Source organism: Manacus candei, unplaced genomic scaffold (assembly GCF_025592945.1).
Source record: "Manacus candei isolate 608988 ecotype Guabito, Panama unplaced genomic scaffold, ASM2559294v1 h1tg000027l, whole genome shotgun sequence".
NCBI lineage: Eukaryota > Metazoa > Chordata > Aves > Passeriformes > Pipridae > Manacus > Manacus candei.
In genome coordinates, this window is record NW_026138075.1 from 5425554 (window position 1) to 5443885 (window position 18332).

The 18332-nt window shown below is 39.5% G+C and overlaps 1 protein-coding gene across 3 annotated transcripts in view; it reads left to right on the top strand.

Annotated features, from left to right (window-relative positions):
• The window catches only part of DTWD2 (DTW domain containing 2), a 79060-nt gene that overhangs the window by 13893 nt on the left and 46835 nt on the right, over positions 1-18332 (top strand). For 2 of the 3 annotated variants that reach the window (XM_051789463.1, XM_051789464.1), the window contains one exon: positions 12341-12431. In XM_051789463.1, the coding sequence (XP_051645423.1) occupies positions 12341-12431 (91 nt within the window). Of the gene's footprint in view, positions 1-12338; positions 12432-18332 lie in introns of all 3 variants that reach the window. The other variant, XM_051789466.1, reaches the window with a different exon arrangement.

Here is an 18332-nt window from a genome sequence, read left to right on the forward strand (position 1 = left end):
TAGATACAACACAATACCAGTGTGCTGCTGCTACTCCTGCTATTACTGATGATGATGGTAATAAAATCTGTTGTACTATTTACGTAGTGTTCCAAACTACTGTGAAGAATATGGTAATGCAAAATAGTTTGGAATGATGTATAAGCTACCAAATACTTGAAGGATTTTTTTTCTTCACTAATTTTAGATATTTTTACAAATACACATTTTCTATACAGAGAAATAGATGTGTATGTATGTTTACTTACTTGCCTAATTACAGCACTAACTGATGTAATTTTCCAAAAGATAGTAGGGTTGTCCTTAACGAGAACTCAGAGCTTGTCATGAACTAAGTGACTTTCCATCCCTTACCTCTGGAGTGTTACCTCCTTTGTCCAATGTTAGTCTTAAATCTAGGAAGAATTAAATCTTGTAGTCTTTGTAAGTAAGGCTTTTCGAGTGTTTTGCTACAGTTGTTCAAAAGCTGAACTTTGACTGAAAATCATTACAAGTTGATCATTGCTTGGTGCTGAAAAAGAAATGAGTTGAGATGTAAACCCATTTCTGGTGGCTGGCTGTCAAGAACAGAAAACTCGAAGCTGAAAATCAGCAGTAATACAACATCTTCTTTGAAGGCTTACGTTGTGGATACTTCTTACGGTTTTGCTTTTTCAGACAGATGTGTCACTTTTTTTCCCAGTAAGAGCTCAGGACATAATCCCTGAAATGTATTGGATTGCTTTGAAAGTAAATGTTAAAGTGGGACCACATATAGTCTATGATCTTGTTTTGAACACTTATCTTGCCGAGCTTTATTTTCTCCTGCTGAGACTAGGAGCTGGATAATGGTGTATTGCCTTTTTTTAAAGTTTTTTTGTTTGGTTGGTTTTGTTTTTAGATCTGTGGCTCACCAATATGTTTGTATCGTTGTTCACTAGCAGTAAAACCTGCACTCATGCATAGAGTACTGAGGAAGACTGAAAGACCTGAGAGCTGCTTGGCATGGCCTGACAGCTTGTATTCTATTAAGTAGTGATTGTGGCAGTAAACCATGCTTAGAACAAACCCAAGGTTTGTGTGCTGAAGAGCTGAGCAATGAACAACAGGTGCCTGGGAGTCAGCATAAGTACAGGGCACTTGTAGAGTGGTATTTTGTGGCTGATAGGAATAGTGGTTCTGTGATTTTCTGAACTAAAAAGCATATCTTCATGTTTTATTAACTTTTTATTGCTGTGAATTTCTCCCCCCCTCCCCTCCATCCTGTGATACATATTCATGGAACAGATGTAAATAGTGTTTGTTTTTGAACTTGGTCTCTGCTGGTATTGCTTGATACCTCTACCAATTAACTACCTTATTCTTTGTTTGGGTTTTCTGAAGTCCAGTGGTCTGGGCAGAGGCCCAGGATTATTTCAAATTTACAAGAAGGCAATAGTTTTCAAATGGAAGGAGAAATCTTCAGTGAATATGATGGAAAACATAATCAGGTTTTTGATCAGGAGGCCATAATGCTGAGAGCAGAAAAGAAAATGACAAGGGATGTATGTTCTCACCATAGAATGTAGGAGCCGGAGAACTGCTGAGAGGTGGTGCCATGGGTATCTGAATGCTAGGAAATTTTTCTGTGATCTCTTAGCTGCTCATTAGTAGTGTATGTCTTGTTGAGAGGCAGGGAGATGGCTCTGTCTCCCTCTCCCCTTTCAGAACATCTTTCTGTACCTCTTCCTATACCTCTTCTCTGGCATATCTCTGACCCCTTACCATTGCTGCAGCCCTTGCCCATGATAGTTTCAGTGGAATACTAGATCAGTTCAAAGTCAGTCTTTGTCTAAAAATATTGTGTTGCTTTTTGGATGGCTCTGCTGTATATCATGCCTCTTTATACTGTGGCCTGGCTTGCTGTGTTGATAGTGCCTTGTGGCAAGAAGAAGTGTGCTCTGCTAACTTAGCTATGTTATGTTGACTGTACAACAACCAGGAAAGTCTCCTGGAAATGATCTTGTTGAATACAGTGGTAACCTGTATTCAATTGGTCAGTTTTATGGTCATGTTGGTTTGGAAATTTGTGCCACTGCCTTGATTGTCTTCTGATCCAAAATGCTAAACCTAAACTGCTATATTTTAATGAATTTGATATTTATTGCTGCAGTGGCTTTTTCTGGAACTAGATAGAAAAGTTTTGGAACTTGTAACAGAATACATTGCAAGTTTGAATTGTAAAATGGCCAATGTCTTTAAATTGAAAGAGAGTAGGTTTATCTTAGATATTAGGAAGTAGGTTTAAATTAGATATTAGGAGGAAATTCCTTGCTATAAGGGTGGTGAGGCACTGAAACAGTTGTTCCAGAGAAGCTGTGGATGACCCATCCCTGGAAGCATTCAGGGCCAGTATGGGTCTTTGAAGAACCTGGATGGTGTCCCTTTCCAGGGCAAGAGGTATGGAATGAGATGGTCTTGAGAAACCCTTTCAACTCAGGCCATTCTGCTGTTGATCTAGTCTGATAATGCCCTAAATGCATGTTTGTAGGAGGATGCTTTTTTTTTCTGCCTGGCACTCTGAAGCAAGGAAAGGAGGAAGCTAATATTGATATGATGTTACACGGAGTCCTGACATTCAAACTCAGTACCAGTAGCTCACTAGCACAGTTCACATTCACTGTGCATTGGAAAATGATCGGCAAAATGCAGAGACACCAAGTGACTCCACAGCTCTCTCATGATACTATGAGAACCATGGTAGAAATTTTTATATGAATTAGAACAATATTCTAGATTTCTGAACAGTTGAGTTACTTTATTTCTGTGTTAGATTGCTTGAAGCTGCTGTCCCTAACTGTATTGGAAAGGTTATAAAAGCTTTTGTGCAGGATAACTGTAAAATTTCTTAAAATGGTTACCTCTTTACATCTAAAGGCAGTTTGTTTGTGAAGTAATTGATTTATATTGTCAGGTAACATGGAAACAAGTTTTCTTGTATTATGTGCGGTCTTTTCTTTGAACAGAAAATTTTACTGTGATTTGTATTTAATGCTTCTCCATTGAGATGCATTCCTGAGTATGTTTTTACTCAGGAAACTGGGATATATTCTGTGAAATTCAGGGGCTGCATTAAAAAAACTAAAACAACAAAATGAAACAAACCCATACACCTGTTTTATTTATTTAAAAGTTTTTGAGGGAAGCAAAACTTCACAATATACCTTCTTTTTTTTCTTGTTTTTGATTTTGCTTTGCCAGGAAGCTGGTGCTATTTATTAAGTGGAAAAGGAAGTGCTCTGTTGGTCTTGGTACTCTCTCCACCTGTGTTTCTGATACTGTGTTTTTATGTGACTGTTGACTCTTAATGAAGTTTGTAAGAATTTAATTTTACATTATAATACCTCATGACCATTGAGTTCCAAAGTCTTTCGAAAGAGACTGGAGGAAAGAATGGAAACTGGAAAACAATGAAGTCAGAGGAATTTTTCTATGCCTGATTTTTCTTAGGAAGCACCATTAAAACTAAGGCTTGAAAATTTTGCTTGAGCAAAGAATGTTCAAAATAAGCCTAGAAGAAATCTTGACAGTGCAGATGGCATGAGGAATTACTCCTTGTGTTTTTGACCTGGCTTCTCTAGCACTTAGAGTGCAAAACAGAGGTTTATATAGTGTCATAATAATGTTCCATGTTTAATTATTTAATCCTTTACTAGTAACACTTAACATCTGATCTGCGTTTTTGAGAACTGCCAGGCATTTTAAACTGCTATTTTCACAGAATTGTTTATCGTGAGTTCATACTGTTGAATTTTATGTCATGTAAACCATAGACGCTGTTTTTTTTTCTAATTATTGGGTTAGGATTGTTTCTTCCTAAATGCATAAATTTGTTTATCTATGTTTAACTTAATCCACTCATTCTTTTTTATGTTACCTCTATAGCTGTAGTGGTTAAGGTGGAGGATGCAAAATATAATCTTAAAGCAATTTTTAGTTTGTGTTTGTCCTGTAACATATAACAAGCAAAAATAACATTTGTTCTCAAATTTTTTAAAAGGTATGGGCTTCTCCTTATAAACTTCCCACACAGCTTTGTAAAACTTCTGAATGTTGTTTTAATGCTTGTGTGTAATGGACTTGTGTCAGTATAAAACACATACAAAAGCATTAGTATAAAGCAAACATATGGTAACTTTGCTGTTTCTCCAGACTTCTCAGGTGGGCTTTGACCTTGAAACCCTTGGTGTTTTGACGAAAACAGTAGAGAAATCTAATTTACTTGAAGCAGCCGTTTCTATTTTGGCAGGCGTGTTTTTTTGAAAATATGGAGTCTAGGGCCTGACCTTGGCAATATGTGCTGGAACATGAAAATGTTGCTACAAGTGTTAGTAGTTTAAAAACATCAGCTTCTTCACATTGTTTCTAGAAGATGTGGTTGGCGCACTGGACCTCTTTATGTGTTTCTGTAGAAATGTCTATGTATGCTGAGCATAAAATTGTAACTTTGTTAGTCTTTGCTTACTCTGGTCTAAATCCTTGAATTTTTCTGAATATGGGTGTAAGGCTACAGCTGTTTGCATTCCCAGAATGATGCCTGTTTTCAGAAACTCTTTGGGCCTGTAACAAGGTAAAACTTAGTTCTGAAGCAAGGGAGGACTTATTTACAGGAAAATAATACAGAGACTTGGAAAGAGTTTCAGAATTAGCTCACTATTTTCCAGACTACTGCAAATTCACTTTTAGAGTATCTCTGCCCAAAAACTGGTAATCACACTAAATCTGACACCGCAGCACAATCCACTGTCCAGATTCAGTTCTCCTGGGAAGATAAACTAAATGTTATTCTGAACATCATTAATTTAGATATGAATAATGGAAAGAAAGTTGTGAGAAGTCAGTGCATGTGCATGGCTGTCTCTTGCATATGAAGCACTTTGTGAGATGTGGAATGATTATTTTGGATGCCATTGTTACTTTGCCAAGGTTACTTTGTCATAAGTTTTTAAACTAGAAATGCTGTATTTAAAAACAATTAAGAATGCACTGAGTAGCTTTGAACTGTACTGAAATCACATACAGGTGAATGATACTATAAAAATTATACTCTTTCAAATCCTAATCCCTACCTACACACTTTTTCTTTAATGTTCTGAATGCTACTGTTCCTGCCTAGAGCTGATTGCTACTTTGATTTCCAGAAATGGGAAAAAACTGATGTTCAGCGCGGAATAGGTTCCTGGTGCTTTCCCTGCTCTTCGGTAACACCAGCTCTGTATGTAGGGCAAGAATGTAACAGAATCTTTAAACAAAAGAAAAAGACAAATAGCCTTTTCTGCCTAGGTGGCCTTTCTCAGAGCAAAGGCAGCTTTTGTGGTGGTGGAACAGAACTTCTTTTGTTCTGCAGTGCTTCCTGTCTGGCAGATGTAGGCTGGTAATGTCAGTTTCATGTAGGAATAATGTTTTTGTCTCGGCACAATAACCATTATGTTCCGAAGTAAAATCACAGAAATAAATAAGTCTTGTGCCCCAGAATGGGGTTGTAAACCTATGTATTCAACATAATTAGGAATCTAATAGGGTGCTTAAAGTTAGGTGATATATATGCATACGTAAGTAATTAAATTATATTGGAAAGTATTTTATTTGTCATAGTCTGTGCTCTGCTCCTTAGAATATAGGCAGAGTTTATTCTGCAACTATTTGTTTGCTTTCCAGGTAATTTCCTTCTTTTTGTTTACGTTTGGTGGTTTTTGTTGTGTGTATGTGGGGGGTTTTTTTGGTTTTTTTGTTTTGTTTTGTTTTGTTTTTTTGGTGAGGTTAAGAAAGCTTAAAAAACTACCTGTGAAAAATCCAAACCATTGTGGAAAATACAAAAAGTATATGTTAAAGGGAGACTTGAACATAAGTTCTGTTTAGTGAAATTTGTTGTAATTAAACACCCTGAGGTCAGAAATCACCGGAAGCTCTCTCTGTCTGCTTATAAGACCTAATGAGCAATGCAACTCATTGGATTGAAGTCACCAGCTTACTGTTGGAACTGCTTACTGGAACAGCTTTGTCATGTCCTAATACCTCCTCAGCAGAAAATGACATAATGGGAAGAACTTTAAAAACTTCTTTTGTTAGTGAAACCAACTATTGGGGAGAAACCAAGGAATCACAGTTGGTAAAAAATTGAGTTTCTGATGATCAAAAAGAGGATGAACTTCTACCTAACAATCAGGGCACAGGCAACAAATAGCCTCTGCAGTACTCGCTGCTTCCAGTTGTTAACAAAACCGTTTTCAGAAATTTCTGTTTAAATTGCTTACGCATGAGAAAATTTGGGGAAAAAGCAATGGTACAGCACTGGAGAACAACCCACTAGACCTGAAAGTGAGGTTGGTTTCAGTTCATTCATGATGAAGGTCCCAAGAGTAGCGCACTGAATAGTAAAATTGTTGAGTACTTAGTTCTAGGCTCACAGCCTGGCCTTATATAAGAGAATGTGCCAAATTTATGCAGAATTAGCAACAGGAAATTGCCAGCACCAGGAGTATGAACAAAAGACAAACATGGGCCACTGGAACAGTATCAGAGTGTATCAGAGTAATTTCCAATTTGTTATTAGACTGATTGCTTGCCTGTGGGCCTTCTAGTCTAAATATTTTAACATATTTAATTTTTATTTAATAATTTATTTTTATTTAATAATTTAAAATATTTTAAAAGTTATTAAAATATTTTCCCTGTGGAAAAGGGAATAGTCTCTCAGCCACAGTAGCTGCAGCTAGAAATAGGGAGTTTCAATTAACACAACCTGTCAGCTGATAAGGAGGAGCTTACCTGTTGTTACTACATTACTGTTTGACTAGGAAACAGTTGTACTGGCTTGGACTGCTGTAACAATACTTAGTACATCTTGTGTGAGTGTGTGCTCTTGTGGACGAACACATTCAGTGACAGGCTTGTCATGAATTTAATCTGAGCCTGTCTTTAGAATTCACTTCTGTGAATCATATCTGCTGCAGTGATTGATTGCTTACTGTCTCTGATATGTGAGCAACACGTGAACTGTTGCCAATGAAGACTACAAGGAGGATGCAGGTGGAAGAGTGCTCCAAGCCCCTATCATTGTGCTGAAAATACTGACTTTGTATTTGTTAAGCTCAAAGAGCTTTTTTTGCAGGGTTGGTGTGATTTTAGTTGGTGAAAACAGGCAATAGCTTCGCTGTTAAGGAAGTCCTTAATTTCTCTGAGCTCTTGAATAACATATGCAAGTAACCAGAGTGATATCTGTGCGTGCACGTGCACGTATGTGTGGTTTTCTGGAGTAACAACTTCAATTAGTCTATAACTTCAAACTTTGTTCTTTGCTTCTGTTTATTCTTGATCATTCAGCGTATCCATTTCATATCAAGCAATATTTAAGTTAATTTCTTTAGACACAATTCTTTAGTTAGCCATTCCAACAGCTTCATGAAGTACACTGAAGAATTATAGATATTTTTTTTCAGACTTACATTAGAAGTTCCTAATAAGTACTTCTCTGTTTTCATATTGAAAACATATTTCTGCTACGTATTTCAACATAAATGGAATTATAAAAAACTAAAATACAGTATGTCTGGGGTTTCATGTTTGGATAATTCTGAAATGTTTTATTTTAATCAATCTTATAAATATATAAATTATAGACATTGTTCTATTATAATAGTATATCAAATTGTTGAAACTAACTTGTTAGGAAAGCAGTAACAGAATTCTCTGATAGGGTTATAGATACTAGTAAGCTGCTCATCTTGAATATGACAAAAGGATTTTTAGAGTGCTTTAACTCTAACCAGCCCACAGGGAGGGTTTGTGCACTGTTCTCAAATGTTTCAATGAAAGCCTTGCTTCTTTAATTTTAGAAATGGAGGGAATTTCAAACAAAATTACATCAGGTTTATGGTCAGGTAAACCTAGAACCGAAAGGCACCTCTCGGGAGTAGGCTTCATGATCAAAAACTCTGTTGTTCCCAAACTCGAAAATCTGCCAACAGGCCATTCTGACCGCATTATCTCCCTATGTCTTCCAGTTCACAACAAGCAACACGTTGTCCTCTTTAGTGTATATGCCCCAACTCTCCAAGCTGACCCTGCCAAAAAAGATAAATTTTACACTGACCTGCGCTGCCTTATCCAAAAGGTTCCTGCAGGTGATAAGATAATTGTCCTTCATGATTTCAATGCCAGAGTAGGAAAGAACTTTGAAACCTGGAAAGGAGTATTAGGCAAGCATGGCATTGGAAACTGCAACGATAATGGTCGACTTCTGCTAGAATTCTGTGCGGAGCAACAGCTCACCATCACTAAGACTATCTTTCAACGGAAAAACAGTCTGAAGACAACCTGGATGCATCCTAGATCCAAGCAGTGACACCTCATCGATTTTGTCCTGGTGCAACGAAGGGATGTCCGCAATGTCCACCATACCCGGGTGATGCCCAGTGCAGAATGCCAAACAGACCATCGGCTTGTGCGCTGTAAACTCAACTTCAACCTTAAGTTCAAACCAAAAAGGGGCAATATCCCAAGGAGGAGATTCCAAGTTAACAATCTCCAATCAGCCACGGTGAGAGACAGATTCCAGGCAAACCTTCAAACTAGGCTTGAAAACCATTCCATAGATTCTACAGATTCCTCTCCTGAAACAATTTGGCACCGCATTAAAAACAGCATCCTGCAGTCCTCTGAAGAATCCTTAGGGTTCTCCTTCAAGAAGAACAAGGACTGATTTGATGAAAACAATCAAGAGATCCAGGAATTGTTGAGGAAGAAGAGAACTGCTCATCAAGCACACCTTGCACTACCATCCTGTCATGTAAGAAAAACAGCCTTTCGTCTTGCCTGCAGCAAGCTCTAACAGAAACTTTGTGACATCCAGAATAAGTGGTGGATCAATCTAGCTGAGAAAACTCAATTATGCACAGATACAGGTGATCACAGAGGATTCCATGAGGCCTTGAAAACAGCATATGGGCCTGTATACCAGGTCCAAAGCCCTCTACTCAGTGCAAATGGTCAAATGCTTCTCACAGATAAAACCTCCATTCTGAATTGATGGCCCGAACACTTTCAGACTCTCTTCAGTACTAGTTGTGTAGTTCAAGACTCAACAATTCAGTCCATCCCACAACAACCAGTGAAGAATGATTTGGATACTGCCCCCACTTTGGGAGAAACCCTTAAGGCCATACAGCAGGTGAAAATTGGCAAGGCAGCTGGGGTTGATGGAATTCCAGCTAAAATCTGGAAACATGGGGGCCAAGCACTCCATGCTAAATTTCACAAGTTTGTGGTGCGCTGTTGGGAACTACCATCAGGCCATCAGGCCAACTACCATCAGACCTTCGAGATGCAGTCATCATCACCCTTGTCATGGTTTGAGATCTCCAAAATCCTAATTCCCTAGCCCTAGCCCCCTCCCCCATCTCAACCTAATGTGAAATGGATTTTCCAGACAAAACACGCCAGACTCCAAATGGGGAAAGGGAATATATTACAATGACTGTACAAATAAATGCTATAACACATTATACACACAATCACAACTATCTCTACCATGACATATAGTATTTACAATGGATCAAATCTCTTCTCCCCTCCAAATAAAAGTCCAGGAGGGAAAAAGGATGGATCCCTTCCAGTCTCTAAGCAGGAGTATCTTCTAAGGCCGCAGGTTCTCCTCATCTCATGCATGCAGCAGCTGTGGCTGACTTTCTGCCAGCACTCATGAGAGAGGTATCCAAGCTCCCTCGGCCCCGTCGCCAACAAGCGAGGGGTCTTCCTCTGTGGGCTACGTTCACCCCAGACAAAGGTCGTTCCACCACGGTCATATCACGAGCACAGGGGGCTTCGTGACGATCTGGTATCTCCAGGAAATTCAAGCTCCTTGCAGGGCCTTGGTACCCTGCTTCAAGATGGCTGCAAGCTTCTTTGTAGCTTGCAGCAAGGAAGGGCCCCCAAGACCAAGTTCCCACACCGTCCTGGCTCAGCTCTCAGGACGACTGAGCTTCTCAGCTCCTCTCTCTCTCCAGTGCTGCTGTACTCCAAGGCTCCTCTCAAATAGGAGTCCATCTACTCCTCCTTTCTCGGAGGTCTCAAAGGAGTTTGGGGGAGGTCTGGTTCAGTTCTTACCCCCAAAAACTCTGTCTCTCAGCTGCAGGCTCTCTTTTTCCTGGCTCTCCTTCCAGGAGTCCTCTCTGCGGTGCATGCCGTTTGCTGTTTGTTTCAGTTCTTATCTGTCCTGGCTCTTAGCCAGAGTCTCTGGACGCTGCGTCTGCCGCTGCTGTCTCTGCTCACCCACAGTGGAGAAAACATCTCCAGGCATAACTACAGGCACCTAGCCCACCTTTATGCTGTTCCAGGTCCCTGCAGGCCCCCTGCTGGGGGCTGGGGGCCAAAGCCCCCTGTGGGGCTCCGAGCCCCTTCCTCGTGGCTCTACAACATGGCCACCTCTCCAACAACAACCAAACTACAACTCTTCTCTTCCATTTGCTTGTGGTATGTTTACATTTTGCAGGAGCACCCATTGGACAGAACTTCAAAACTTCCAAGGGTTTCCACCCCTTGGGGTTTTACCATTTTTCTTAGCCTCTGGGGGAAAACAAGATTCAAACTACTAGAACCCTATATAAGAAGAAAGGTACTAAATCAGACTATTCAAATTACTGTGGTATTACTCTGCTCTCCATTGCTGGCAAAATCCTGACAAGAATACTCTTGAACAGATTAATACCCGCTATAGCAGAAGGAATTCTACCTGAAAGCCAATGTGGTTTCAGGAGCACCACAGACATGGTATTTGTTCTCAGACAACTGCAAGAGAAGTGTAGGGAACAGAACAAAGGTCTCTATGTAACCTTTGTTGACCTCACCAAGGCTTTTGATACTGTGAGCAGGAAAGGTCTATGGCAGATTTTGGAACGTTTAGGATGTCCCCCAAGTTCCTTAAAATGATCATCTCACTCCATGAGGATCAGCACGGCCAAGTCAGATATGGTGCTGCACTTTCTGAACCCTTTCTAATAACCAATGGTGTGAAACAAGGCTGCATTCTTGCACCAACCCTATTCACAATCTTTTTCAGCATGATGCTCCAAAGGGCCACGGCAGACCTCGATGATCAGGATGGTATCTACATTCGATACCGTACCGATGGAAGCCTATTCAACCTAAGGCAACTGAAAGGCCACACTAAGACCTAAATCATCTTGTCTGGGAGCTGCTTTATGCTGATGATGCTGCCCTTGTGGCCCACACAGAAGCAGCTCTGCAGTGTTTAACATCCTGCTTTGCAGATGCTGCTGAGCTCTTTGGGCTGGAAGTCAGCTTAAAGAAGACAGAGGTTCTCTATCAACCTGCATCTCAGGAAGTCTTCCATCATCCCCATATCACCATTGGTGAATCAGAGCTCACATCATTCTAGCAGTTTAATTACCTAGGCAGCCTCATCTCCTCGGATGGTAAGATTGACAGGGAGATAGACAACAGGTTAGCAAAGGCATATGGTGCTTTTGGAAAACTCCATAAAAGAGTTTGGCGTAACAAACACTTGAAGAAAAGTACCAAGATCAGTGTTTACAGAGCCATTGTGCTGTCTACTCTTTTATATGGTTCCAAATCATGGGTCATCTACTGCCATTACCTGTGTCTCTTAGAACACTTCCATCAATGCTGCCTCCGTACAATCCCAGATTTTGTGACCAATACATCTGTTCTAGAACAAGCAGCAGTCACAAGCATTGAGGCCATGTTGATGAGAACACAGCTGCATTGGGCAGGACACGTCTTAAGGATGAAGGACCACCACCTCCCTAAGATCTTGCTCTATGGTGAACTTGCCACCGGCTGTCGCATGAGAGGAACCCCGAAGCGGACATATGAGAACTTCCTGAAACAACATCTCAGCCTTGGCCATATTGATCATCATAACTGGTCTACTCTGGCCTCAAATCAAGAGATCTGGAGACACACCATCTATAACGCTGCTGCTTCCTTTGAGAAAGCACGCAGGATCACTCTCGAGGAGAAAAGACAGCGCAGAAACAACTGTGTCTTGTAGAATTTACCACCTAAGGAGTCTTTCTGCTGTGCCTTCTGCAATCAGACATGCTTGTCTCGTATTGGCCTTATTAGCCACCAGCGTGCCTGTAACAAATGTGGATAGAGCCTTCCTAAATCTTTGTTCGCGAAGCCTAGCCATGAAAAAAAAATCAGGTTTAGAACAGTGTTGTAAGAAGAAGTTCTCATTGTGCCTTCTGGGATGCAGTGTGTATTTGTGCAGTGTATTTACATCATCTTTCAGAAATTGCTGATTGCTTTTGTTGTTCTTTTGCTTCCTTTTGCCATGTAGCCGTCCTCAGAAGGTGTGTTTGTGTCCATTCCTGCCCGTACATCCGCTAAAGGTCTCCACCTGCTTGTATATAATCCAGCATCCAGCAGAGGTGAGTAAGGCTGTGCTAACTGTTGAGAGTTCATCTAGAATCTTAATGCAGCAAATGGTAGGCAAGAGGAAACAGCTATGCTGTTACCATCATTGTCATGCTTCAACCCCAGCCATCAGCTAAGTTTACTTTCCCCTGTGCCAGATAGGATGGGGAAGAGAATCAGTGAAAATAGGGTAAAAACTTGTGGGTTTAGATAAGAACAGTTTAATAATTGAAACAAAGTAAAATATAATAGTACTAATAATTCTAATGATAATAATAACAATAATAATTGCAGTAAAAAGAAGAGAGAGAGAGAGATAAAACCCAAGAAAGACAAGTGATGCACAATACAATGCTCACCACACACTGATCAATGCCCATCCCATCCCTTAGCAGTAATTGGTGGCTCCTGGCCATCCCCAGTTTATATACTGGGCATGACATTCTTTGGTATAGAATATCCTTTTGGCCAGTTTAAGTCATCTGACCCGGACATGCTCTCTCAGGATTTCTTGTGCACCTCCTCACTGACAGGGCGTGAGACACTGAGAATTCTTTGTCTTAGGGTAAACACTACTTAGCACACTGGTGTTTTGGTTGTTGCTATCAACATTATTCTCATCCTGAATCCAAAACAGCACTGTGCAAGCTACTGGAAAAACATGGATTCTATCCCAGCCAAAACCAGGACTGTCATATCATGATTTTTCCTTTTAAATTTGATGATTGAATGCCAGTTCAGCTGAGTTACTGTATTTTTTGTTCAGTTCTTCTGAATTATTTTATCTTCTGAAATCACATCTTATTTCTGCAATTCCATGCATGCAAGACATCTCATCTTATCTGAATAGTCCTATTCGAATCTGAAATCTGCTTGCATTGGTACAAATTGTAAAAATTAATAACATTAATTAACATTACATAACATAAAGGCACGTGGTGTGATTCTTGGGGTGTCCTGCGCAGGGCCAGGAGTTGGATTCAATGATCCTGATGGGTCCCTTCCAACTCAGCATATTCTAGGATTCTACGAACACAGTGTCTCAGAGAGGTGTTTAGAGTTGATATAGGGATGAATATGTTTCATTATGGCAGTGGTCTTTTATTGATGTTAGTGTTCTGTTAAAAATATGAATTAAGCAATTCATTGTAGTGATGACCTTAGCTATTTTAGCCAATGGAAAACTATTTAGCCTCAGAAGAGTATGTTTTGGTTTACCAATAGGAGAATATATATTAATGTTTTTCTTGTCTGTGTATCATAAGGGTTTTGGAAATTGAACTGCAGCTACACATATCTGGGTAGATGGTGGGTCTACAGATAAGACTGTGAAGTTCAGAAAGCTGTTCTCTTGTGGTCCAGCTTGACATTTTACAGTAACTCGACCAATATGCAAAGAGTCTTTGCCTGAAGGAACTTAAACAGAATGCAAAAAAGCAAGTTTAAAAAAAGTATTCTCTCACAGGGAAACAAAACGGAGGCCATGACATATTTGGGCCCTAAATGGGAAAACTGTAATTTTTAATTCACATAATTATAATAGGAATACTCTTCTGTGTTACTTCTTATTTCAGAAGTACTTCTATATATGCTAAAGTAAGTTGAAGGGAAAAAAGGGTTTAAAAATGCGTCAGAGACTTTGAACTGGCATTTGAATTGTGTTGAATTTCCTATTCATAACGGAAGGTATTAGAAAAAGTTGGCAGGTTTTTTTTAGATTTCATACACCATACCTGTGACAGTCTGTGACTGTCTACAATTTTATTAATCAGCAATCACAACAGTTGTCTGTTACAGTGGGATGCAAGTTTTCTGTTAGTATATATTGCATAATAATAATTCACACAGTATTGGAAGACCACTATCTGGCTATATGAGGGCACTTGGCTTACCAGAGATAAATCCAAACAAATGGTGGGAAGCTAAGAACATCTTAGAGTGGTCTTTGAAAGTGTTCACGGGTGATGCTTTTGATTCTATAACAGCAGGGGCGTACCTGACAAGAGGTAAGTTCCATTTGCTTGTAGTTGCTCATACTCAAAACAGAATCGATCTTGAATGCAGATAAGCCTTCTGATCCTTCAGACTGAAGGATCTGCATCTGATCCTTCAGTCTGCCATTTCATTGCAGGTACACTCAGTTTCAAAAATATCTCATTGAATTAACCAGATAGTGAATGTTTTTCCCTTACTGCATGTCAGCCCCGGCTGTCATCCTTCATGTGCTTCATTATTTATTGTCTTTGGAAGTCTGCAGTGCGGTGAAGTAAGCCTTCAACTATGGTTAAATGATGCTATTGAGACTTGTATTCAGGCAAGATAGTAATGTAGAAAGTCAGGAGCAACATTCCTGGTGCCTGATTAATGTGACTAAGTCTCCACATTCATACTTTCCAGAGACCGTGCTGCCAGAAAGACCTGTGCATGTGTCACGTATTGTGAAAGAGAGAGGAACTCTGTAGAACAGTGGATCACAAGTGAGGAATTATTTACATAATAGGTACATGAATTAATTAGATTTTTATTTGTGAAGGAATCCGGAATTCAGCATTCCGTATCAAGGGGCAAATACTTGTTTTCAGATGGTACTGTTATTGTACCATTATTCGTTGTGAGAGTAATTTAAAAACTAAATATAAAGAAACCCAGCATCAGGACTAGTGCAAAAGTGAAAGATTTATATGCCTAGTAATTTATTTTTCTTCTTTGCATATAGATAAATTTATATGTAAATATATATATATGTAGAAGTAAAAAAAAAAAAAAAAATTGTCATTTTTCCTGTTTCATGCCTACTCTTATGATCCGTAGGACTGATCAGTGACACAGCTAAGAGTATAAACCCCTGTACACTTTTGTCTTACTTTTGCCTTTGATCATTCTTAATGTGACTGCCAGTACAATGTAGGCCATTATGTGCTTTTCAAAAGCTGGATGATAAGTATAAGTTGGGACAGAACCCCTAAAGCATAGCAGAGGGTGTCTGTTTAAGTTGTTTTCATTCCCTGCCTTCTTTCTTTCTGTAAGAGTAAGAATTTTCGGTGTTAAGCATCTGAGAAGAAAATTTAGATTGTGCGTATTTAATGATTCTATGTATTGATCTAATGCCAGGAATTAGCTTTGACTTGCTCGTTATAGTACTTCTGCTATATAGTATTCCTTATTGAACAGCAGGAATCAAATGTAAGGGGGAAATTCTTGCTGCTTGTCCTAGCAATTCAGGAAAAAGAAATGGAAGAAATATATATCTCCTGGCTCTAATAAATGTTTTTATTAGTTTGAACTGTCCTATTCATTGTCAATGGATAATGCTATGGTAACCAAAATTACCACAAATCCCCAGAAAAGAAAAAGAACAACAAAAGTAAGTTGTTTTGAGTCCAGCTGCAATGGAATTAAGTTTCCACGTTGAAGTCACCACAGTAGCATGCCACTAGAGTTTGACTAGTGCTGAACAGTGCTCATGCAGCATCAAGGCTGTCCCTCCAAAATGCCCACAAAGGCCAGTAGCCTGGGGGTGGACAAGAGACTGTGAGGGGACATGGCCAGAACAGCTGACCCAAGCTGACCAGAGGGATGTTCCATACCATATGACACAGTAAAAGCTGGGTGTGGGTGGGTGGGGAATGGCATCTGTGATTAAGGCATTTGTCTTCTGTAGGAACTGCTACACCTGCTGAGGTTCTGCTTCTGAGGAAGTGGCTGGACTTGACCTGCTGATGGGAAATAAGAATAAAATATTTTTATTGTCTTTTGCTTCCACCCCTGGCCTTTTTTACCCAAGAGTTCATTTTCATCTTATTTTTTCCCCTCTGTCCTGCTGAGAAGGGGGAGTAATAGCGTGGCTGGTGGGCACCTTGGCTGGAGGCCAACCAAGGTCAGCCCACCACATAAGTCCCCCAGTCCTGTTTCTGTTTATATACTTTAATAGTCAAATAATTAATAAGCAAAGAGTTGCAAATAAGTGCTAGAACACTGAGAAGAACAAAGAGAGTAACTGCTCACTTTCAAACTAGTAAGTGGAAAATTGTTGGTAGGATAACAAATAAGTTATCTATAGTCTAGTTAAGTACAAATTCTTTAATGAAGAACGTTATAAACAAATGAAACCTTTTTTAGTGTTAGTTTGACTTAACTGTTCTTAAGCTTCTGTTCTCAATTCCTTTGAACTTTACATTTTATGTTCTATCTTCCTATAAGCACATATTGTTTTTAGATTGGAAAAATCAGTTTTCTATTTTGGTAAAAGAATGTATTTATTTGAATGAAAGGTAATTCTGAAGTAATGATGTGACATTGGACAGAATAGTTGAATAACTTTCTCCTGACTGCTGACAGCTCTTTTGGTTTTGCTTATCAGAGGCAAATAATTGATTTTCTTCCAGGTCCTTTATTGCCACTTGTTACATTCTTATGGAGAAGGGAGGCTTCTGACTAGTGAATTGGAATGTTATTTAATTATGATGAAATAAAAGCAAGTAATACTATGACACTGTTGATGGCTGATTCTGCTGTTCTGAGGTAGAAGAAATTGATGTCAATTTAAAGAATACTTCTCCCTCCCTTTGCTGGCACTTCACTCCCAAGGTACTTTGATCTTCATCTGTCCCTAGGAGACATTACGCTGCTGCTGCCATGAGAAATAGTGGTGGGTGTAGCAGAACAGCTTACTCCTTCAACTCCACGATGTTTTATTTATAGAGGATCAGTAGATAAGGATCAGAAAAAGCAAAATGAATAAAGGTTTTAGGCAACAGTAATAAAAGTTTTCACAAAACTGTTTTAACAGGAGTTTGGTAGCAAGACAATGTGAGAGTGCAGATGGCTGCACATTGATACTTGTGAAAGTAACATCTGCCCAGAGTGAGTTAATCAGAGCCTCATGTTCACATGTTCACAAATATTGTGTTTTTGAGGTAAGGCTCTTAAATCAAAAGGCAGACCAAAAGCCCCTTGGGTTTTCGTTAATGAATCCCATAGTTTAGGGATTGATGTTTGGATTTTCATGGTCTGAGTCATGAGACATTCAGATTGTAAGATGTGCACTGTGTTGTAAGAACTCTTTCTTTTACTGGGTTTAGGGCTTTCATAATCCTCACCTGACATCTAGTGCCTTGCCCCCTGCTAGATTCAGCTATTAGCCTTCCTCTGTTCATCTTACGATAAATAAAGTAACGGAAACTTTCATTCAGTGTTTTAGTGTTGGTTTTCTGTTACTTCCATTTCCTTGATGGGAAAACAAAAATTGACATCCCACAAATGAAGCTCAGTTTGCATTAGTTCTTGTCTAGACAAAAAGTTTGTTCCCAGCTGTGTTAAATAAAGCACAGAAATAAATTGCTCTGTTTGACGAGTAGATAGTTTGTTTCAGCTGTTATTGCTTCACCCCTCCTCCACTTTCTGAAATCCTCCTTCCACGTTGCTCTCTTTAATGCTCTGAGATCTGAAGAGCCCCTGTGCCCCACTCAAGCGTGGTGGTCACCTTCCTCTCTGTGTCACAAAGATGTAGGCAGATGTCTGATCAATACAGCCTGAATGGCATAAGTTGGAAGGTTCATGGCAGCATACGTGTCATTGTCCTGATTACTGTGAAATGAAGTGACAGCGGAGTGGAGATGTTTGCATTTCACAGTGTCTGGTCTGACGCACCCAGTGCTTTTAATTTTAGCATCTGTTTGTGGAATTCGAGCTCTCCCCTCATTTTCTGGTATAGAGACATTAGCTCCCCAGACTGTTACATCATTAATGCTAAGGCTGTTTTGTTGCCTATTCTTTATTTGTCTGAGAAGTTTTGTTACTGTTTTTGATACTGTTAGCCTAGAGTTAAAATTTAAATGCTGTCATCGAAACAATACAATTTGTAGCATCAAGATTGTGTATTTTTCTTGTAGATTGTTTTTTCCTGTTATGTGGTA